We start from the raw sequence: 19,046 nt of genomic DNA, 5'->3' as shown, positions 1-19,046 counted from the left end.
GGCAGAAGAATAGAAGGCTTTGTGATGAAGCCTTGGGGAATAAAAGAAATACAGCAGGAGAAAAATCAAGCTCTTCAAAGTGCATATCCTCTCTAAAGAAGGGAAGTTGCAGAAATGCATATAAGACAGGCTGATAGTTGGGTTGGCATGAAGTTATCCTGGAAAGATCTAAAAAGGAGTTTCAGAAGTACAAGTATCCCCCGTTTTTCAAAATTCACTTTACACCATTTTGCTTTTATGGAAGACCTACATTATTATCTGTTTGTGCTAAGCAAAATACTTGTGCTAACCCAAGCAAGTCTGTTAGCACCATTTTCCCAACAGCATTTGCTCACTTCATGTTTCTTTGTCACGTCTTGGTAATTGCAATATTTCAGACTTTTTCATTATTATTATTTTGTTATGACAGTCTGTGATCAGTTTTTTTGGGGGGGTATGTAGTTGATTTACAGTATTATGTTTCAGGTATACAACTTAGTGATTCAGAAATTTTAAAGATACTCCAAAGTTATTATGAAATATTGGCAATTTTCCCTGCACTATACAATATATCTTGTAGCTTATTTTATACATAGTAGTTTGTACCTCTTAATCCCCTACCTTTATAATGCCCCTCACTCATACCCTCTCCCCATTGGTAACCTCCAGTTTGTTCTTTATATCTTTGAGTCTGTTTCTCTTTTGTTATATCCATTCATTTTATTTTTTAGATTCCACATATAAGTGATAACATAGAGTATTTGTCTTCATCTGTCTGACTTATTTCACTAAGCATAATATTCTCTAGGTCCATTCATGTTGTTGTAGGTAGCAAAATCTTATTTTTTAAGGCTGAGTAATATTCCATTGTGTATATATACCATATCTTATTTATCCACTCATCTGTTGATGGACACTTAGGTTTCTTCCTATCTTGGCTATTGTAAGTAATACTGTTATTAACATTGGGGTGCTTGTATCTTTTAAAATTTGTTTTTTCATTTTCTTTAAATATATATTCAAGAATGTATTTGCTGGATCATATAGTAGTTGAATTTTTAGTTTCTTGGGGAACCTCTTTTCTGTTTTCCATAATGGCTGCACCTTGCATTCCCACCAATAGTGTACACACCACCTTTTCTCCATATCCTTGCTGACATTTGTGGTCTTTTTGATGATAGCCATTCTGACAGATGTGAGGTGATATCTAATTGTGGTTTTGATTTGGTAACCTGATGATTAGCAGTGTTGAGCATCTTTTCATTTGCCTCATGGCTGTCTGTATGTCTTCTTTGGGAAAATGTGTATTCAGGTCTTCTGCCCATTTATAAATGGGCTGTTTAGGTGTGGGTTTTTTTTTTGTTTGTTTTTTTTTTTTTTTTGATATTGGGTTGTATGAACTGTTTATTTTGGATATTAACCTCTTATCATTCATATCATTTGTAAATATTTTGTCTCATTCAGTAAGTTGTCTTTTCACTTTGTCAATGGTTTCATTTGCAGTGAAAAACCTTTTAAATTTAATTAGGTCCCATTTGTTTATTTTTGCTCTTGTTTCCTTTGCCTTAGGAGACAAATCAAAAAAAAATATTGCCACAATTTATGTCAAAGAGTGTTCTGCCTATATTTTCTTCTAGGAGTTTTATGGTTTCTGGTCTTACCTTTAGGTCTACAATCCATTTTGAGTTTATTTTTGTATATGATGTGAGAGAATGATTTCATTCTTTCACATGTAACTGTCCAGTTTTCCCTAGCACTACCTGTTGAAGAGACTGTCTTTTCCTCATTGTATATTCTTGCCTCCTTTGTCATAGATTAATGGACCATAAGTGTGTGGATTTATTTCTGAGCTCTCTATTCTGTTCCATTGATCTGTGTGTCTATTTTTGTGCCATTACCATATTGTTTTGATTACTGTAGCTTTGCAGTACAATCTGAAGTCAAGGAGCATGATACCTCCAGCTATGTTCTTTCTCAGCAATTCTTCGGCTATTCAGGGTCTTTGAATTTCCATACACATTTTAGAATTATTTTTCTAGCTCTCTGAAAAATACCATTGTTATTTTGATAGGGATTGTATTGAATCTGTAAATTGATTTGAGTTGTATGGTCAGTTTAACATTAATTCTTCCAAATCATGTACATGATATATCTGTCTATCTCTTTGTGTTGTCTTCAATGTATTTCATCAGTGTCTTATGGCTTTCCAAGTAGAGGTCTTTTACCTTCTTGTATTTATTCCTAGGTATCTTTTCTTTTTGATGTGATGGTAAATGGGATTATTTTCTTAATTTCTCTTTCTGATAGTTCCCTGTTAGTATATAGAAATGCAACAGATTTCTTTATATTAATTTTGTATCCTGTGACTTTACCAAATTCATTGATGAGCCCTAGTAGTTTTCTGGTGACATTTTAAGGATTTTCTATATATAGTATCATGTCATCTATAAACAATGACAGTTTTACTTCTTCCTTTCCAATTTGGAATCCTTTTATTTATTTATTTTTCTTGTCTGTGTCTAGGACTCCTAATACTATGTTGAATAGAAGTGGCAAGAGTGGGCATCCTTGTCTTGTTCCTGATTTTAGAGGAAAAGATTTCAGCTTTTCACGATTGAGTATGATGTTAGCTGTGGACTTATTATATATGGCTTTTATTATGTTGGGTATGTTCCCTCTACATCCACTTTATGGAGAGATTTTATCGTAAATGGATGTTGAATTTTGTCAAAAGCTTTCTCTGCATCTGTTGAGATGATCATGTGATTTTTATTCTTCAATTTGTTAATGTGGTTTATCACAATGATTGATTTGTGGATTTTGAACCATCCTTGCATCCCTGAGATAAATCCCACTTGAAGTGATCAGTGATTTTTGATGTTAGTATTATAATTGTTTTGGGATGCTACAAATAATGCCCATTGAAGATGATGACCTTAAACAATAAATGTTTGTGTTCTGACTGCTCCACTGATCAGCCTTTCCCTCATCACTCTCCCTTTCCTCAGACTTCCTTATTCTCTGAGATCTCAGCAATAATATTGCAGTAGACCAGTTAATAACCCTATCTTGGTCTCTAAATGATCAAGTGAAAGGAAGAGTTGCAGGTCTCTCACTTTAAATCAAAAGCTAGAAATGACTAAGATTAATGAGGAAGGCAGTTGGGATAGGCTGAAAGCTAGGCCTCTTGTGCCAAACAGTTAGCCAAGTTGTGAATGCAAAGGAAAAATTCTTGAAGGAAATTAAAAGTGCTACTCCAGTGAACACAGGAATATTAAGAAAGCAAAATAGCCTTATTGCTGATAAAGAGAAAATGTAAGTGTTTTGGATAGAAGATTAAACCAGCCACAATGTTCCCTTAAGCCAAAGCCAAATCTGGAGCAAGGCCCTAACTCTTCTCAATTCTGTGAAGGGTGAGGAAGCTGCAGAAGAAATGTTTGAAGCTGGCAGAGGTTGGTTCATATGGTTTAAGGAAAGAAGCCATCTCTATAACATCAGAGTACAAGGTGAAGCAGCAAGTGCTGATGTACAACCTGTGGGAAGTTATCCAGAAGACTGAGTTAATATACTTAATGAAAGTGACTATACTAAACAGATTTTCAACTTAGACAAAACATCCTTCTATTGGAAGAACATGCTAGCTAGGGCTTTCATAAGCTAGAGAGGAGAAGTAATACCCGGCTTGAAAACTGTGAAGCACAGGCTGACTTTCTTGCTGGGGGCTAGTGCAGCTAGCAACTTAGATTTTAAGTTGAAGCCAGTGCTTATTTACCATTCTGAAAATTGTAGGACCTTTAAGAATTCTGCCAAATCAAATCTGTATGTACTTTAGAAATGGAATAACAAAGCCTGGGTGACAGCACATCTGTTTACAGCATGGTTTCCTAATTATTAATTTTAAGACCACTGTTGAGACCTACCACTCAGAAAAAAAAAGATTCCTTTCAAAATATTACTGCTCATTGACAGTGCACCTGGTCACCCAAAAGCTCTGATGGAGATGGACAGTGAAATTCATGTTGTTTTCATGCCTGCTAACACAGTATCCATTCTGCAGCCCATGGACGAATGAATCATTTCAATTTTCAAGTCTTATTATTTAGTACATTTTATGAGGCTGCAGTTGCCATAGATAGTGATTCCATTGATGTCTGGGCAAAGTCAATTGAAAACCTTCTTGAAAGGATTCACATTTTTAGATGCCATTAAGGATATTCATAATTCATGGGAAGAGGTCAAAATACCAGCATTAACAGAAGCTTAGAAGAAGTTGATTCCAATCCTTGTGGATGACACTGAGGGGAGTAAGACCTTCCGTGGTGGAAGTAATTGCAGATGTGGTGAAAACAGCAAGAGAACTAGAAATTGAGGTACAGCCTGAAGATGTGACTGAAGTGCACTCATGATAAAAATTTAATGGTTGAGGATTTACTTCTTACAGATGAACAAAGAAAATGTTTTCTTTAGATGGGATCTACTCCTGGTGGCAATGCTGTAAAGACTGTTGAAATGACAACAAAGGATTTAGTTTAATAAACTTAGTTGATAAAGCAGCGGCAGTATTTGAGAGGATTGATTCCAGTTTGAAAGAATTTCTGCTGGGGGTAAAATGCTATCAAACAGCATTGCATGCTACAGAGAAATCATCCTTGAAAGGAAGAAACATTCAATGTGACAAACTTCATTGTTGTCTTATTTTAAGAAATTGCTATAGCCACTGCAGCCTTCAGCAACCAGCACCCTGATTAGTCAGCAGCCATCAACACTGAGGCAAGACCATCTACCAAAAAAAAGGGTAATGATTTGCTGAAGGCTTAGATGATGGTTAGCATTTTTTAGCAATGAAGTATCTTTAAATTAAGATATGCACATTGTTTTTATAGACATATGCTACATTGCACACTTAATAACCTGCAGTATAGTGTAAGCATAACTTTTATATATGCTGGGAAACCAAAAACTTTGTGTGACTTGCTCTATTGCAAAATTTACCTTATTGAGGTAGTCTGGAACCAAAACGTCAGTGCCTCTAAGGTATGCCTATAATTGTTTCTTTGCTTTGGCCATTTCGGCTTATGAAAGTTTTCATAGGAATGCTCTACTTTTGGATAGCGGGGCAACTTATACATAACTATACTAGATATGTTCATTATGGACTACCAAATATCTTGTCAACTCAGTTATTCAGGTACACTGGAACCAAGGAAGGAGTTGATAATTCAAAATTGTAGAATCAAGTTGGCACTGGCCATTGATCAGTGAAATGCAAAAATCCTCTTAGTATACAGACAATAAAGGAAAACAAATATATAAGTACATCATGGAATCTGTGGAGAAGGAGACCTGAAGTTTCTTGTAAACAAGAGTAGTAGAAATTAATACTGTAATTTATATGAGAGTAACTGATACTTTTAATAAAAGGGTGATATATAAGAGTAATGCTCAATTAAATATGTGTTAAGTGTCACTGATATTACCTGTATTTAATAGATTGCCTTTATAGGTTTATTTTAATGAAAATAAAATTTAGGGCTTTTTAACATTTTCTCCTAATTGTGATCTCCATAACATGTTTTCTTCTATAAGATTCTTAATGTATCAGTCTGCTTTCTCTTTACATGTAAATTTTCAAGAACTCTTGTAATTAGTATAGGATTCCATAAATGAGAATTATATGTACCCTGTCTTGGGATGTAACAATAGGTAAAAACTCAGCCACAGCACTCACTTCCAATATCTGAATAAATGATTTTCATGTTTTGTTTCATGACTCAGTGGTAGATTACAGAATCAATTTGGTGGGTCACAACTACCATTTTTAAAAAGGAAATAGAATTAGTATGAAAAAAAAATTCCAGAGTTTATCATGTATTGTTTTAGTCAGTTTGGGCTGCTATAGCAAACTACCATAGACTGGGTGACTTAAACAACAAACATTTATTTTTCACAGTTCTGGAGGCTAGGAAATTCAAGATCAAGGTGCCAGCAGATCAGTGTCTGGTGAAGGACCTCTTAGTTTGCAGACAGCTACCTTCTTGCTGTATCATCACATGGTGGAGAAAGAGAGTGAGCCAGCGCCTATAAGTGAGCAAGCTAGCTCTCTGTGTAATGGCACTGATCCCATCATGAGGACTCCATAACCTCATCTAAACCTAATTACTTCCCAGTGGCCATACCTCCAACTACCATCACATCAGGGGTTAGGGTTTCAACATAAGAATTTTGGAGGCACGCAAACATGCAGTCCCTAACACATGTAATATGGGTATGGTTTATTTCATGGAACTTATATTTTAGTTTTATGCTTATGTATAAAGATATACATGTAAGTGCATTTAAATCATGATTTAAAATGTGCTTATTTTGGTTGTGGTTAGAAAGCTTGAGAAACACTGACATAAATGCAGTCAGATCACTACGCTGTATTAACATAGTTGATAGAGAGTACTAATTCTTGATGTTATTTTTCAGAATAAGGAATCAAAAGAAGAGCACATGTAAGTATTAGTTTATTTAATTTTTAAATTTTTCTTTGTAGTTTCAAAGTGTGCTTTGCCAGTATGACACAGCCTTGCTTTGGAAATTGTTCTCACTAAGAGAAGAAAGTTTTTTGTCCTAATAAGTTGTCAAGTTTTTATTTAAAGTGACAAAAGTTTAAATTATCATTTACTTTGGGAGAATAGGATCCCTCGCCATTTTTCCATAAGATTACTCAAGTCATTCAATGCTAACTGCTTTATTCAAGGACTAATTTGGGTCTAGCATAAAATGTTTTTAAAATATAGTCTAAACTGTAGTTAACCAAATATAGACTAAATAAGACTTAACCTTAAAGACAGATTATTGTTTGTCCCAATGACCTCTTTTACAAGAGTTTGATTTGGTTTGGTTTGTTTAATTAACCTGAGGTGTTTTTGTTTTTAAAATCGCAGTTGTTAACAGTGAATTTTGAACCTTTACTGGAAACCTCTCAATGTCTAAAAATCACTGTGAGCTATATTCTACAACCATATGATTGATGACAGTGTAGTAGAGGAAGGAAGTAGGGGAGATACTACATGAAGAGATCATTACACCCACCAAAATGTTTGTTAACTGAAAATTACTGACTTTAGGAAATTCACTGTGAGGTCATAACTTAAGATATCTTTAAAATGTTAACAAGAACATAGTTTATTAACTTTAAAGCTATCACTTGTGGTTGACATTTTCTCATTGTTAATGGACATGATCCATTTAAAGTTAATAGTTGATCATCCAAGATGGGTTTTCACCTTCTGTGTCAACGACTTGAGCCACTAAAGCAATAATTTGTGTGTGTGTGTCTGTTCATTTGTTTGTGTCAGGCTATGTCTAGATAGTATAAAAATAACTTATTTAAGAATGTGCAGCATTATCAGTCATTTGCTCACTCTGACTACAGTGTAGACCCAAACCTGGATGATCATCAAATCATCCAGGGAGCTTTGTTTTCAAATGAGAATTTTCAAGCATACACAAAAGTAAAGAATAATATGTCTACATTAGTATATATTTATCATCCTGATTCAACAATTATCACTATTTTCCACATTTGCTTCATTCTTCCCTTAACATTTTGTTCTTTTTTTTTTTTTTTTTAGCATTTTTCAGTGTCAAACATCATATAACTTTACTCTGCATGCTTTGGTTTGCATCTCTTATTAATAGAAATATTTTCTTGTGTTATCACAATATTATTATCATACTTTAAAAAGTTAGGAATAATCTTTTGAGGCCTTTCAAAAATATAAATTCATAGTTTTAGAGGCATTGGGGTGTCAGGGAAAATGTAATTTTTAAAAAGATCTTTAAGTAATTTGAAAACTAACTGTGTTTTGGAACTAGTGGTCTACGTAAGCAATTGATTTCATTGAACTTTCCAAAATGTTTGAGTCAGTTTAGGATACCAGAGTGATACCTGATGACTGTTTTATAGTGTTTTACAAGTTACTGTATAAGCATTAGATGTCATTTTTTCAAGGTCTCAGTGACCGAAAATAAGTGATAATGTATCAGAGTTATCTATTTTCTTTCTGTTCACTAAAAAATTAAGTAATTTGTATCATGCTATAGATAAAAGTACTATTTCTTGTTACTATTTATTCAGTGGCATTAGGAAGGAAATTCATAGCTACTAAATAGTAGGCCAACTGAAAGGATAGTAGCATACATTTAAATTTTAGACATACGTATAAAAATGAGTTAATTGCCATTATACATGTAATATTTTCGTTCTTTTTTCAATGATTCCTAGTTAGTGAAATTCATTATCACTGCAGTTTTTTTTTTAAGTGCTATTACAAAAGAAACCTCCATTTTAAATCTACTTTATGTCACTAGTCGCAGCCCTCTACTTAAATGTACACTGGACCTAAGAACTGAAGTTAATTAAACCAACCTGCTTGTCAAGAATGATAAAATAATATAACAGACATGGAAATGTTTGTCCATACTTCTCAAATTATTGTTTCTCAAAGTAACTGATGTTAATAGTTGTAATTTGAAAAATGAACTCCGTGGTTTCATAATTCTTGAAAACCCTGGGATGAACATAATAGGTACCTTGATTGAGTGCTATCTCAAATATGCTAAAATTCTTTGTTAGTCTTCAAAAGAAATACACAGTATGAGCACTGTCCAAACTTTCTTTGACTATGAACCCTTCTGATCTGAGCATCCATGAGACCAGTACAATTAATTTAGGAAGTAGTGACTTAGATGAAAAGCACTATACAATTATAAAAGATCACATTAATTATGTCACCACTATAGCCCAGATATTGTAGGAAGAGAAGAGCAGCTGAAGAAAGAGCAAGCAAATCTCTACCCAGTCAGTAGATTTATGAAAGATGATGCAAGCGATATTCAAGAAGATTCTGCAGCTGAAGACAAGTTTTATAGCCTGGATGAATTGCATATTCTGGACATGATAGAGCAGGTAAGCCTGACTGGAGAGGGTACAGTCCTGCCTTCCTTCTTCCAGAAAAATTGTTAACCTCTTTCCCCCCATGACTCTTTGAACAGCTTGTTAACCTGGTGGTTTATGTTGTATTTGTAAGGGAAAAGAAAAAACAGGAAAGGAGGTATAGGGGGATGAGTGACATAAAGAAGAACTCTAGAAGCTGGAAAAGTTTCACTTTAGTCCTCAAACCATTTCCTGATTTTAAGTATTGGGCAGAGTTGATTACAAATGCATTCCTTGTAAAGAATTTTCAAATACCACAAGGAAGAAAAAAATACCCTGATGTAATCCCACTGGATTAAATTTCATGAGAAAAATAGTTTTATTAAACAAAGCTACTTTCATTTTTTAAAAATTAAACCTGGTTGTTACCATGAAATGTCTACAAGAAATATTAATGAACAATATTTTTGGTTCCTTTCCATGTGGTAGTCAGTGCTGGTAGTGACATACCTATATATGAAGGTGCATATGAACATGATTTAAGTGCTCAGTAGAGCACTTAATGACACAAAACATATGAAAGATTTTTTTTTTAAACCACTTTATTTATATACCCATGAGAATTCTGTACTGAGGTAATTTTATGATAAACTGTTCCCTGGTTTAAGTATAATGATACATAGTGTATAGTAATATTGATTGTCTAAGGGTACAGTTAGTACAAATGATTCCCTGTCTGATAGTACATTAGTATAATTGTCATACCTTTTTGTCTCCTTTTCAATTAAAAAAATATATATTTTTTAACTGAAATGATACATTCTAAGCTTTGGATATCACACTAAAGTTTAAATGTCGGGCCTTTGTTTTTAATTCAATAGCTGTGAGAACTCAGAATCACAGTGTCGCACACCTTTTGAAAAATTTTCATTCATTTATTCAAGAAATACTTAGCACCTGCTTTGTGTCTAGAGCTATGCTAAGACATGGTCCCTGTGATCATACTGTTTATAATCCAGTGGAGAAGTTGAACATTAACTTAAGGTGGTAATTACTAAGGTAATAATTAAGTACTTGGGTAATTAATACTGCCTGAGTTAGAATTCTGGCTTCTCCACTTACTCTGTGACCGTGCGCAAGTTTTATCATCTCTAAAACAGGAGTAATGAGTGCCTACCTCATATGGTTCTTATGACAAAAAAGCACTACAAAAAAGCTTTGAAAATGGTAAGTATGTATAATGTTATCCAGTAGTCGCAGCAGTAGCCAAGCATGGTATGGTTTACTGACTGTCACTGGGGAGAGATGGGTTTATCTAAACAAATCAGAAGTGAAGTTTGCAGTGAGACGTATAATGCATGAGAATCAGTCAGATAGCAACTTTAAATCCCCTTAAATAACTATAATATTAGTGCTTTTTTTAAAGAGGAAAATAAAGCATACATATTCTACTTGCTCAATAGGGTTCAACCAACAAGGTGACTACAGAATATGGAGAAACTGAAAAGGAAAAGCTTGCTCGACAACGGCAGCTTTATAAATTGCACAATCAGTGTGAAGTAAGTACTTTTGCCGTTATATCTGAGGCAAGTTAGAGGTAGTTCAGATGTTAAGTTTCATGGTATATATTTTTAAAGAGTCCATTTTTTTTTTCTTTAAATTTCTGGTGACTTGAACAGAATTAATTGAAGTAGTATTTTTCATTGATTAGGACTTCAAAAGACAATTGAAAACAGTGACTTTTCGGTGGCAAGAAAACCAAATGCAGATTAAAAAGAAAGACAAAATTATTGCATCTCTTAACCAACAAGTGGCTTTTGGAATCAATAAGGTGTCTAAGTAAGTGCAAATCTATTGATAAAGGGAAATTCTGGGTTTGTTCCATAGCACACTATGTTTAAAAGATAATCCTTATGTAGCCACTAGGTGGCATTGTGACCACACATTAGGAACTGCCAACCACAGGACTGTACTTGCTTAAAAATAAACTCCATTTTTGCCTTACCAACTGGATTGAGAAATAAGCAACTGCTCACTCTATATATCAAGCTTTTCATTTATTGGCTGAATAAGTATGAAGATAATAGAATTACATGAGAATGATAGTCAACTTTCCGGTTATGACTTTAATTTGTAAAAATGTAGCTAGCAATTGGCTGTTTCTTTATAGCATATGATAAGTACATTCCTCAAAGAGATCACTGACTCACTTTCATAGGTTTTAATGTTGGTCTCTCAGAATATTTGTGTTCTAAGCACAGGAGATTGAGAACAAATCAAATTCCTGGAGAATCTTCACCCTATCAATCTCATTTCTCGTACAAATTTAAGTATTAAATGCCTAAGATTAAAACTCTGATTTAATAGGGGAAAAAATAAGTACCCTACTCTATTCTTTTTATACTGTTTCCTTGAACCATTATCAGGTGAAATTTGTAATATAATTTGTAGCACATTATTTTAATCAAAAGTAATACCACAAAGCACCAGTCATCTCTGAAGTCTAATTTGAAATCTATTGCAGTACCTAGACTGCTAGTAGGAGAATAGACTAGTTCTAGGGAATATCTTAATGTAAGGAGTCCAAAATGCCATTTTTAAAATTGGAATAATATCTGGTCTTAAATTTTCTCCCACTGAGCATATCATCCAACCTGAAGGGGTTTTTAGGAAGAAAAGGATGCCACAGCTCTGGCAATATGATATCAGTTGTAAACACTTTCAGGTTTGCTTCTGCTGGTGTTAGAGAAATCTATGAAGTTCAGAAGAAGGTGAGGGCCTAGAATTATTTGGGAAAACTAAGCTGGCTGAAACCACTTAAGAAACCACACTTCATGATTCAAAACTTTTAACCTGGAAGGTAATGACCAATCCGGAAATATGTTACACAGTATCAGATCAGAAAAGTAATGCCATCCATTAAGATTAGCTGCCTCTCTTCTTTACTATCTGAGATTCCCTCTTCAACTCTGATACCTCACCCAAGCATCCTTGTATGCTCATTCCCTACACTGTAGGGAATGTATATGGCTTCATACAATGACCATTCAGTGTTGCACACTTGGACACAGGTAGTGCACTCTGACAAAAGATGGCAGAAATCAGATTCCCCTGCTGGGGTAGCATTATTGAGCAGGCAGCTAATCTTCCATTCCTCACCAGGTGGAAGCAAGTAGTACTCCAGTTTCTCTGCCAGGATAGCATCAGTGTGGTCCAACTGTGAGCTAAGCTTCTACCTCAACCTGGTATCAAAGAGACTTAACAAAGTGACCTGAAGTGGGACTAGTCAATACTAAGCTTTATCCCTACTCTCACGGGGAGCTGAGTCTCCACCCCAGGGCCAATTGGTGCTCCATTTTTCTCCTCTTCCCAGCTGATGTTGAGGGGCCCAACAGGGAGCTTCTGCCTCTCTCCACCCTACAGCAACATAGCAGTGTGAGTCAGCCCTTCTGCATGTCACCTGAAGTAAGAAAAGATCAATACCAGTAGACGTATGTATGCATATTGTAATACCTAGTACAGCTACTAAGAAAGCTGCATAAATAGATACTAAAACACTATATAAATAAATTAAGGTAGAATCCTAAAAAATGTTCATATAATGCATAAGGTTAGAAAAGAGAAACAGAAGAAACAAACAAAACAAATAATAAAATGGCAGACCTAAGCCCTAATATATCAATAATTACCTTTAATATAAATGGCCTAAATATATCAGTTAAAAGACAGAGACTGGCAGAGTGGATTTTAAAAACAAAACAAAAAAATATGATCCAATAGTGTGCTGTTCACAAGAAACACATTTCAGTTTCAATAATATAGGTAGGTTGCAAATAAAAGAATGATAAAAGATATACCATGTAAACATTAATCAAAAAAGCAAGAGTGGCTATATTAATATCGATAAAATGGACTTTGGAGCAAAACTACAGAAGACAAAGAGGGACATTACCTAACAATAAAAGGATCAGTCCACCAGGAAGATATAAGAACCTAAAGGTGTACATACCAAACAACAGAGCCTCAAAATATATGCAGCAAAACCAGACAGAACTGAAAGGAAAAAGAAAAATCTACAATTATACTTGGTGACTTCAGTTCCCTATTCACAGCAGTTTATAAAATGCTAGACAAAACAGCAAGGATCCAGACCTCTACAACACCATTAATCAACAGGATCTGATTGATGTTTATAGGCCACTCCACCAGACAACAGCAGAATACATATGCTTTCAAATGCCCACAGAAAGTATACCAAGATAGACCATATCCTGGGCCGTAAAACAAACCTCAACAAATTTAAAAGAATTAAAATTACGCAAAGCATGTGCTCAGATTACAATGGAATCAAACTGGAAATCAGTAACAGAAAGAAAACAGGAAAATCTCCAAACACTTGGAAACTACACAACACACTTCTCACTAATCCACGTGTCGAAGAAGTGTGAAGAGAAACAAAAATACATTGAATTGAATTAACATGAAAATACAATATGTCAAAGTTTGTGGGACACAGCTAAAGCAGCCTAAGATTTATAGCATGAAAGTGCACATTAGAAAAGGGGGAAAGTCTCAAATGTATAATACAAGCTCCCATCGCAAGAACCCAGAAAAAGAAAAGCAGAATAACCCAAACAAGCAGAAGGCAGGAAATAATAAAGGTTAGACATAATGAAATTGGAAACAGAAAAAACAGTACAGAAAATCCATGAAACAAAGAGCTGTTTCTTGGAAAAGATCAATAAAACTGACAGACCTCTAGCAAACCTGACAAAAAAAGAGAAGATAGAAGTTAACACTGTCAGGAATGAAACAGTGATATCACTTCAGACCCTGCAGACATTAGAGAATTATTTTGAGTGAAAAAAACCAATACCCAAAGCTTATAACTATATGATCCCATTTCTATAATGTTCTTGAAATGACAAATTTTCAAATAGTTTAAAAATGACAAAATGATAAAAATGGAAAACAGGTTAGATTAGTGGTTGCAAAGTTATATGGAGGAGGTAGAAGTGGGAGGGAAGTGGGTGTGGCTATAAAAGGGCAAAATAAGGGATCCCTGTGGTGATAAAGCTTCAGTATCTTGAACTGTATCCTGGTTTTTACACTATCATTTTGCAAGATGTTACCATTGAGGGATAAAGGGCACATAGTATCTGTCTGTATCATTTTTTAAACACCTGTGTGTGAATCTATGTTTATCTGAAAAAGCTTAAGTTTTTTTAAAAGTACATATAAATAGCTGTCAAATGGAGCTATACTTAATAGGGATCTTGTGGGGGTAAAAAGAGTACTTTGGATTGTCGTGATAAGGAAGAACTTCATTGAAGACATAGTATTGAACCTAAGCTAGGTAGTGGGTAGGGTGAGATGGAGAAAGGGCGGAGGGGAAAGCGTGAGTGTTGTGTGTGTTCTCCTACAGGCTCCTGAGCCTTTCTTTGTTTATTTCACCTGGTCATGTCCCAAGAGTAGGTGATAAAAATACAAATATTCTTTAATTGTAAAATGTTGATTTTTTTTCATCTTAGAACATCTTGTATATTAGGGAGCAAAAACGTCTTTTTTCTTTGACCTAATTCAGTGCCAATCCTACAGTAAGTATTTGGTAAATATATATTGATAATTGCAGATTTATATAAAAATGACATTTTTGCACAAATCACAATAAACCATAAATGTTAAGAAACTGCTATCAATAAAATTTATATTAAAAAGTTGATAGCCAGCCAGAGTAAGAGTGAGAACTTTAGATCTTTTAGAAAAGAAAATCTAGGGTAGGGGGTGGAATATAGATCAGTGGTAGAGTGTGTGCTTAGCATGCCCAAGGTCCTGGGTTCGATTTCCATTAAAAAATTTTTTTTAAAAAGGAAAGAAAAGAAAATCTAATTTTACCTAATGATGGTATTCATGAGAAAAATGGGACTAAGAAGTTATGACTACCTAAAGATACACAGCTGGTTCATATATGAACTGGTTGATAGGAACTATGCCCACCTTGTCCTCTGTTATTTAAGAATCTAAGTCTCCTAAATTCCCCGCCAGCTTTGTCAATTCTTATAGCCGACTCTAAACTAGAGCTGGGTAAAACAGTGAAGTAATGGAAGTACACAAGGGAAAGAAAGGTGTCGGTGTTAGAAATGGTACACGTTACTTTTCAATTCTCTCTACATACTCCTGTATACTATAGTAAAAGCTTGTATTTCTCATTCTTTACTTGAGAACATGACCTCTTTTGTATAGAAAGAGACCTGGTTTCTTTTCTTTGCATTTTCAGTCAAATACAACATTGATTGTAAGTCTCTACAGCTCCTGAGAAGCTTAAAGGTGAATAGGTAGTCTCTGAAAGACAGTGGTGAGCAATCCAGCCAGCATTTAAAGTCATCATTTTAAGGCTTTATCATTTCGTTAATTTATATAAACCAAAACTCCTATGTATCCCCAGTAACTGAATATACCAGAGACTTAAAGAGAAATGTACTTTTGCTATAATCTCTTCATATTGAAGCAGATTAGCAGGTTAATGTAAAAACTTGTTTGTGAAGAGAAATACAGCATAAGAGATGGAACATCAAAAATGGTATGTGAATATATGTTAACCAAAGGGTAATACTTTGCATTTCTCTTAATAGCTTTTTGCATTTTGGTTTTAAGCTAATCACTGGTTATGTGTTCTGATTTATACAAAATTTTTATCCACTCTTCTGTTGGTTAGGTCATGTGAGTAACTCCCCAGTTATAATTTATAGTTTTAATTAAAATTCTTATTTGCACACAGCTTTATTACTTCTGAGTTTAAGGTCTGATTTCTTTCACACCTTAAGTCTTTAATAGTTTGCTTGACTTGATGTAATCTCTTTAAGGAACTTAAAGTTCTCAATCCCACCATAGGCCTTAGAACATCGTAAGATACCATCTCGTTTTCTAGTGGGTAAACTAAAGAACAAATAGCTAAAGTAATTTTTCTGAGTTGTTGAGCTGGGGATACAATATAACTCTTCTTTTTGGCTTTCTAATTTACAGAGTTAGAATTTAGTTCTTTGTGAAGAAAGATAAAGATAAATTTCAGAAGGATTAGGTAGGGGAGTCCAGTTATTTTCAGGCTCAAGATTTGTGGCCCAAAATGGGACATACTTAGTCCCTCATCAGCTATAAGTAGAGTTGTCCTATTAATGACAAATAATTTCTGACATTTTATGGCATTCTTTCTTCTTTTCTTAGATTACAGCGTCAAAGCCATGCTAAAGATAATGAAATCAAGAACCTTAAAGAGCAGCTTTCTATGAAAAGGTAACAAACAGCTGTTCCTTTGGTTGAGTGCACCCTGTCTGAAACTCTGTGATTCCACTCAGCTTATTCGGCCAGGATAGCCAAATAACTTATCATCCAAACTGGGGGACTTTTGAGCATGATACTGAGCAGTATTAATAGTTACACTGGGACAGCAGGTGTCAGGGGAAATGTCCTAGGCAAGTGTTTGCCTTAGCTCTGGCCTTGGAAAACTGCAGAGAGTGATTAATCAGCAAAGTTATAGTCCATAACAAACTGCCATCAGGGATTAGGGCTTATGAATTCCTTCCTCTTTACCCTAATCAATACTACTAGGTGCGACTGCTTTATGAAACTGGCTATGTTTTGTTCTGATTGACGTATTTTTAATAACAGCTTTTTTGAGATTCAATTCATATAGAATAAAATTCACCCTGTTAAAGTATAGAAGTCCTTGGTTTTTAGCACATTCACAACCATCAACACTAATTCCAAAACACTTTTATTACCCTAAAAAGAAACCCTGGATCCACTAGAAATGGATTCTCTTCTCTCCCAGCTTCCAACAACCACTAGTCTATTTTTTTTTTATCTCTGTGGATTAGCCTATTGTGGGCATTTCATATAAATGGAATTATATAATATATGATCTCTTGTGATTAACTTCTTTTACTTAACATAATGTTCTCAAGGCTCATCCATGTTGTGGCATGTATCAGTACTCATTTCTTTTTATGGACAAATAATCTCCCACTGTATGGATATACCACATTTTGCTTACCTTTTCATCCGTTGATGGACATTTGGTATGTTTCCATTTTTTGTCTATTATGAATAATGCTTTTATGAACATTTGTATACAAATTTTTGTGTGGACATATGTTTTCAGTTGTCTTGGGTGTATACCTAAGAGTAGAATTGCTGAGACATTCAGTAAACTCTATGTTTAACTTTTGGAGGAACTGCCAAACTATTTTCCAAGTAACTGCACCATTTTACAATCCCAACAACAGTGAGTGGGGGTTCTGATTGCTCCATATTCTCACCAGTACTTATTAGGCTACCTGTCTTTATTTCACCCATTGTGGTGTGTGTGAAGTCGTATATCTTTGTGGTTTTTATTTGCATTTTCCTAATGATTAATTGTGTTGAGCATGTTTTCATGTTGGCTATTTGTATACTTGGAGAAATGTCCATTTACTTCCTTTGAATATTTTTAATAATGGGTTGTTTCTCTTTGTACTTTTGAGTTTTAAGAGTTCTGTGTATATTCTGGATATAAGTTCCTTGTCAGAGATATGATTTCCAAATATTTTCTTCCATTCTGTAGTCTTTTCACTTTCTTGATGATGTTCTTTGAAGCACAGTTAATTTTGATGAAGTCCAATTTATCTATTTTTCTCTTCTGGGCAAATTTTGCACAATATTCAATGGTATCATAATTCCTCTTGGTTAACTTAATATATCTCCTTGAATATTTTGTGATTTTTTTCCCCTTCAAAACACTCTGGCCTTAATGACATAAATAGTATATTGTTTATCAAGCTTCTCATCAATGTTCGTTAGGTACTGAAGCATCCAAATGTTTCTAATGATAAAACATTGAAGAAAAAAGCCTTCATGAAATATTACAATGTTATATTTCCAGTGAATTGTTTTCAGTAGAGATATAATTTGGTTTATATGCTCTAGCATTCTGGGGCTCAAGTGTAGGAAAATGAAATGGGATAGAAATAAGAGAAGCCTCATGGGTAGTCATTTTCCATAATGTCCTTCATAAATAACATCCTTATCATCATCTCCCATTCTCCTTCTGAAGGTATAGGAATTGTTTTCATTTTAAGGTATTGAATGTGAGCACTGAGATAACCAGTAAAATATTTTAATTCAGTGACTTAGCTTTATGATAGGGATAATAAAAACTTTTGGGGTTACTATTGTTAGGATACAAAAAGGCTTGTAGAAATTTTACTTATGTAAAATTTATTGATAATGATAATAGCTAACATTTATTTAGTACTTAATATGTGTCACACACAAAGTACTTTGTGTATATTATCTGACTGAATTTTCACAACTTTTTGAGGTAAGTAATATAATTCTCTCCATTTTTATATGTGAGGAAACTGAGGTATAGAGAAGTAATTTGCCCATGGTTTCACATTTTAAAAGTTGTGGAGCTCAGATTTGTCCTCAGACAACTTGATTGCAGAGCCAAGTTTTAAAGCATAATCATATTGACAACTTTAAACCACCTCCTCTCTTGATAATAAAGGATAACAGTAAGAGTTAAGTAATGTCTTCTCTTGCTTTTATATGCTGTATACTTTTCCCAGAAATCGTTTCCTACTCACTGAATAGCTTGTATCTGTCTTCCTCCTGAATAAGGTGGGAAAGTCTGTCCTTGCTGCAATGTTACTGACTATTTAATGATCATATATTTCAGATCTCAGTGGGAAATGGAGAAGCATAATCTGGAAAGTACAATTAAAACATACTTAAACAAACTGAATGCAGAAACTAGCAGAGCTTTAACAGCTGAGGTAAAAAAAAGAGAGAGAGAGAGATGGGGTTGGGGAGGGAAGTTTTACTTGTGTACTGGTAAAAAGAAAAAGGAAAAATAAAGAATTGAAAAAAGATTGTTTTTTGAATGAACAGAATTAAGACATCTTAGGAACAGCAGAAAAACACAGCTCAAGCTCTTGTGTGTGTGTGTTTTTTTTTTTTTTGATTAATTGACATTTTATATGTCTGCTTGAAGGTTGATGATCCTACGTTGTTTTCTCTCAAATGCCTGCAAGAAATAGTTTGTATCAGTGTGTATAGCAAATATAGAGATCTTGGGGAAATTCTTGTTAAACCAGGTCACTAA

The 19,046-nt window shown here is 34.3% G+C and overlaps 1 protein-coding gene across 6 annotated transcripts in view; it reads left to right on the top strand.

Moving 5' to 3' along the window:
• DZIP3 (DAZ interacting zinc finger protein 3) overlaps positions 1–19,046 on the top strand; it is a 104,206-nt gene that overhangs the window by 66,804 nt on the left and 18,356 nt on the right. For all 6 annotated transcript variants that reach the window (XM_031456135.2, XM_031456109.2, XM_010978399.3 and 3 more), the window contains 6 exons: positions 6,451–6,476; positions 8,773–8,938; positions 10,369–10,464; positions 10,617–10,744; positions 16,127–16,195; positions 18,621–18,717. In XM_031456135.2, the coding sequence (XP_031311995.1) occupies positions 6,451–6,476; positions 8,773–8,938; positions 10,369–10,464; positions 10,617–10,744; positions 16,127–16,195; positions 18,621–18,717 (582 nt within the window). The remainder of the gene's footprint in view (positions 1–6,450; positions 6,477–8,772; positions 8,939–10,368; positions 10,465–10,616; positions 10,745–16,126; positions 16,196–18,620; positions 18,718–19,046) is intronic.

The sequence above is a fragment of the Camelus dromedarius genome, chromosome 2, assembly GCF_036321535.1.
Source record: "Camelus dromedarius isolate mCamDro1 chromosome 2, mCamDro1.pat, whole genome shotgun sequence".
NCBI classification, from domain to species: domain Eukaryota; kingdom Metazoa; phylum Chordata; class Mammalia; order Artiodactyla; family Camelidae; genus Camelus; species Camelus dromedarius.
Note: the sequence above shows the minus strand (reverse complement) of the source record. Positions and strands in the feature narration are given on the sequence as shown.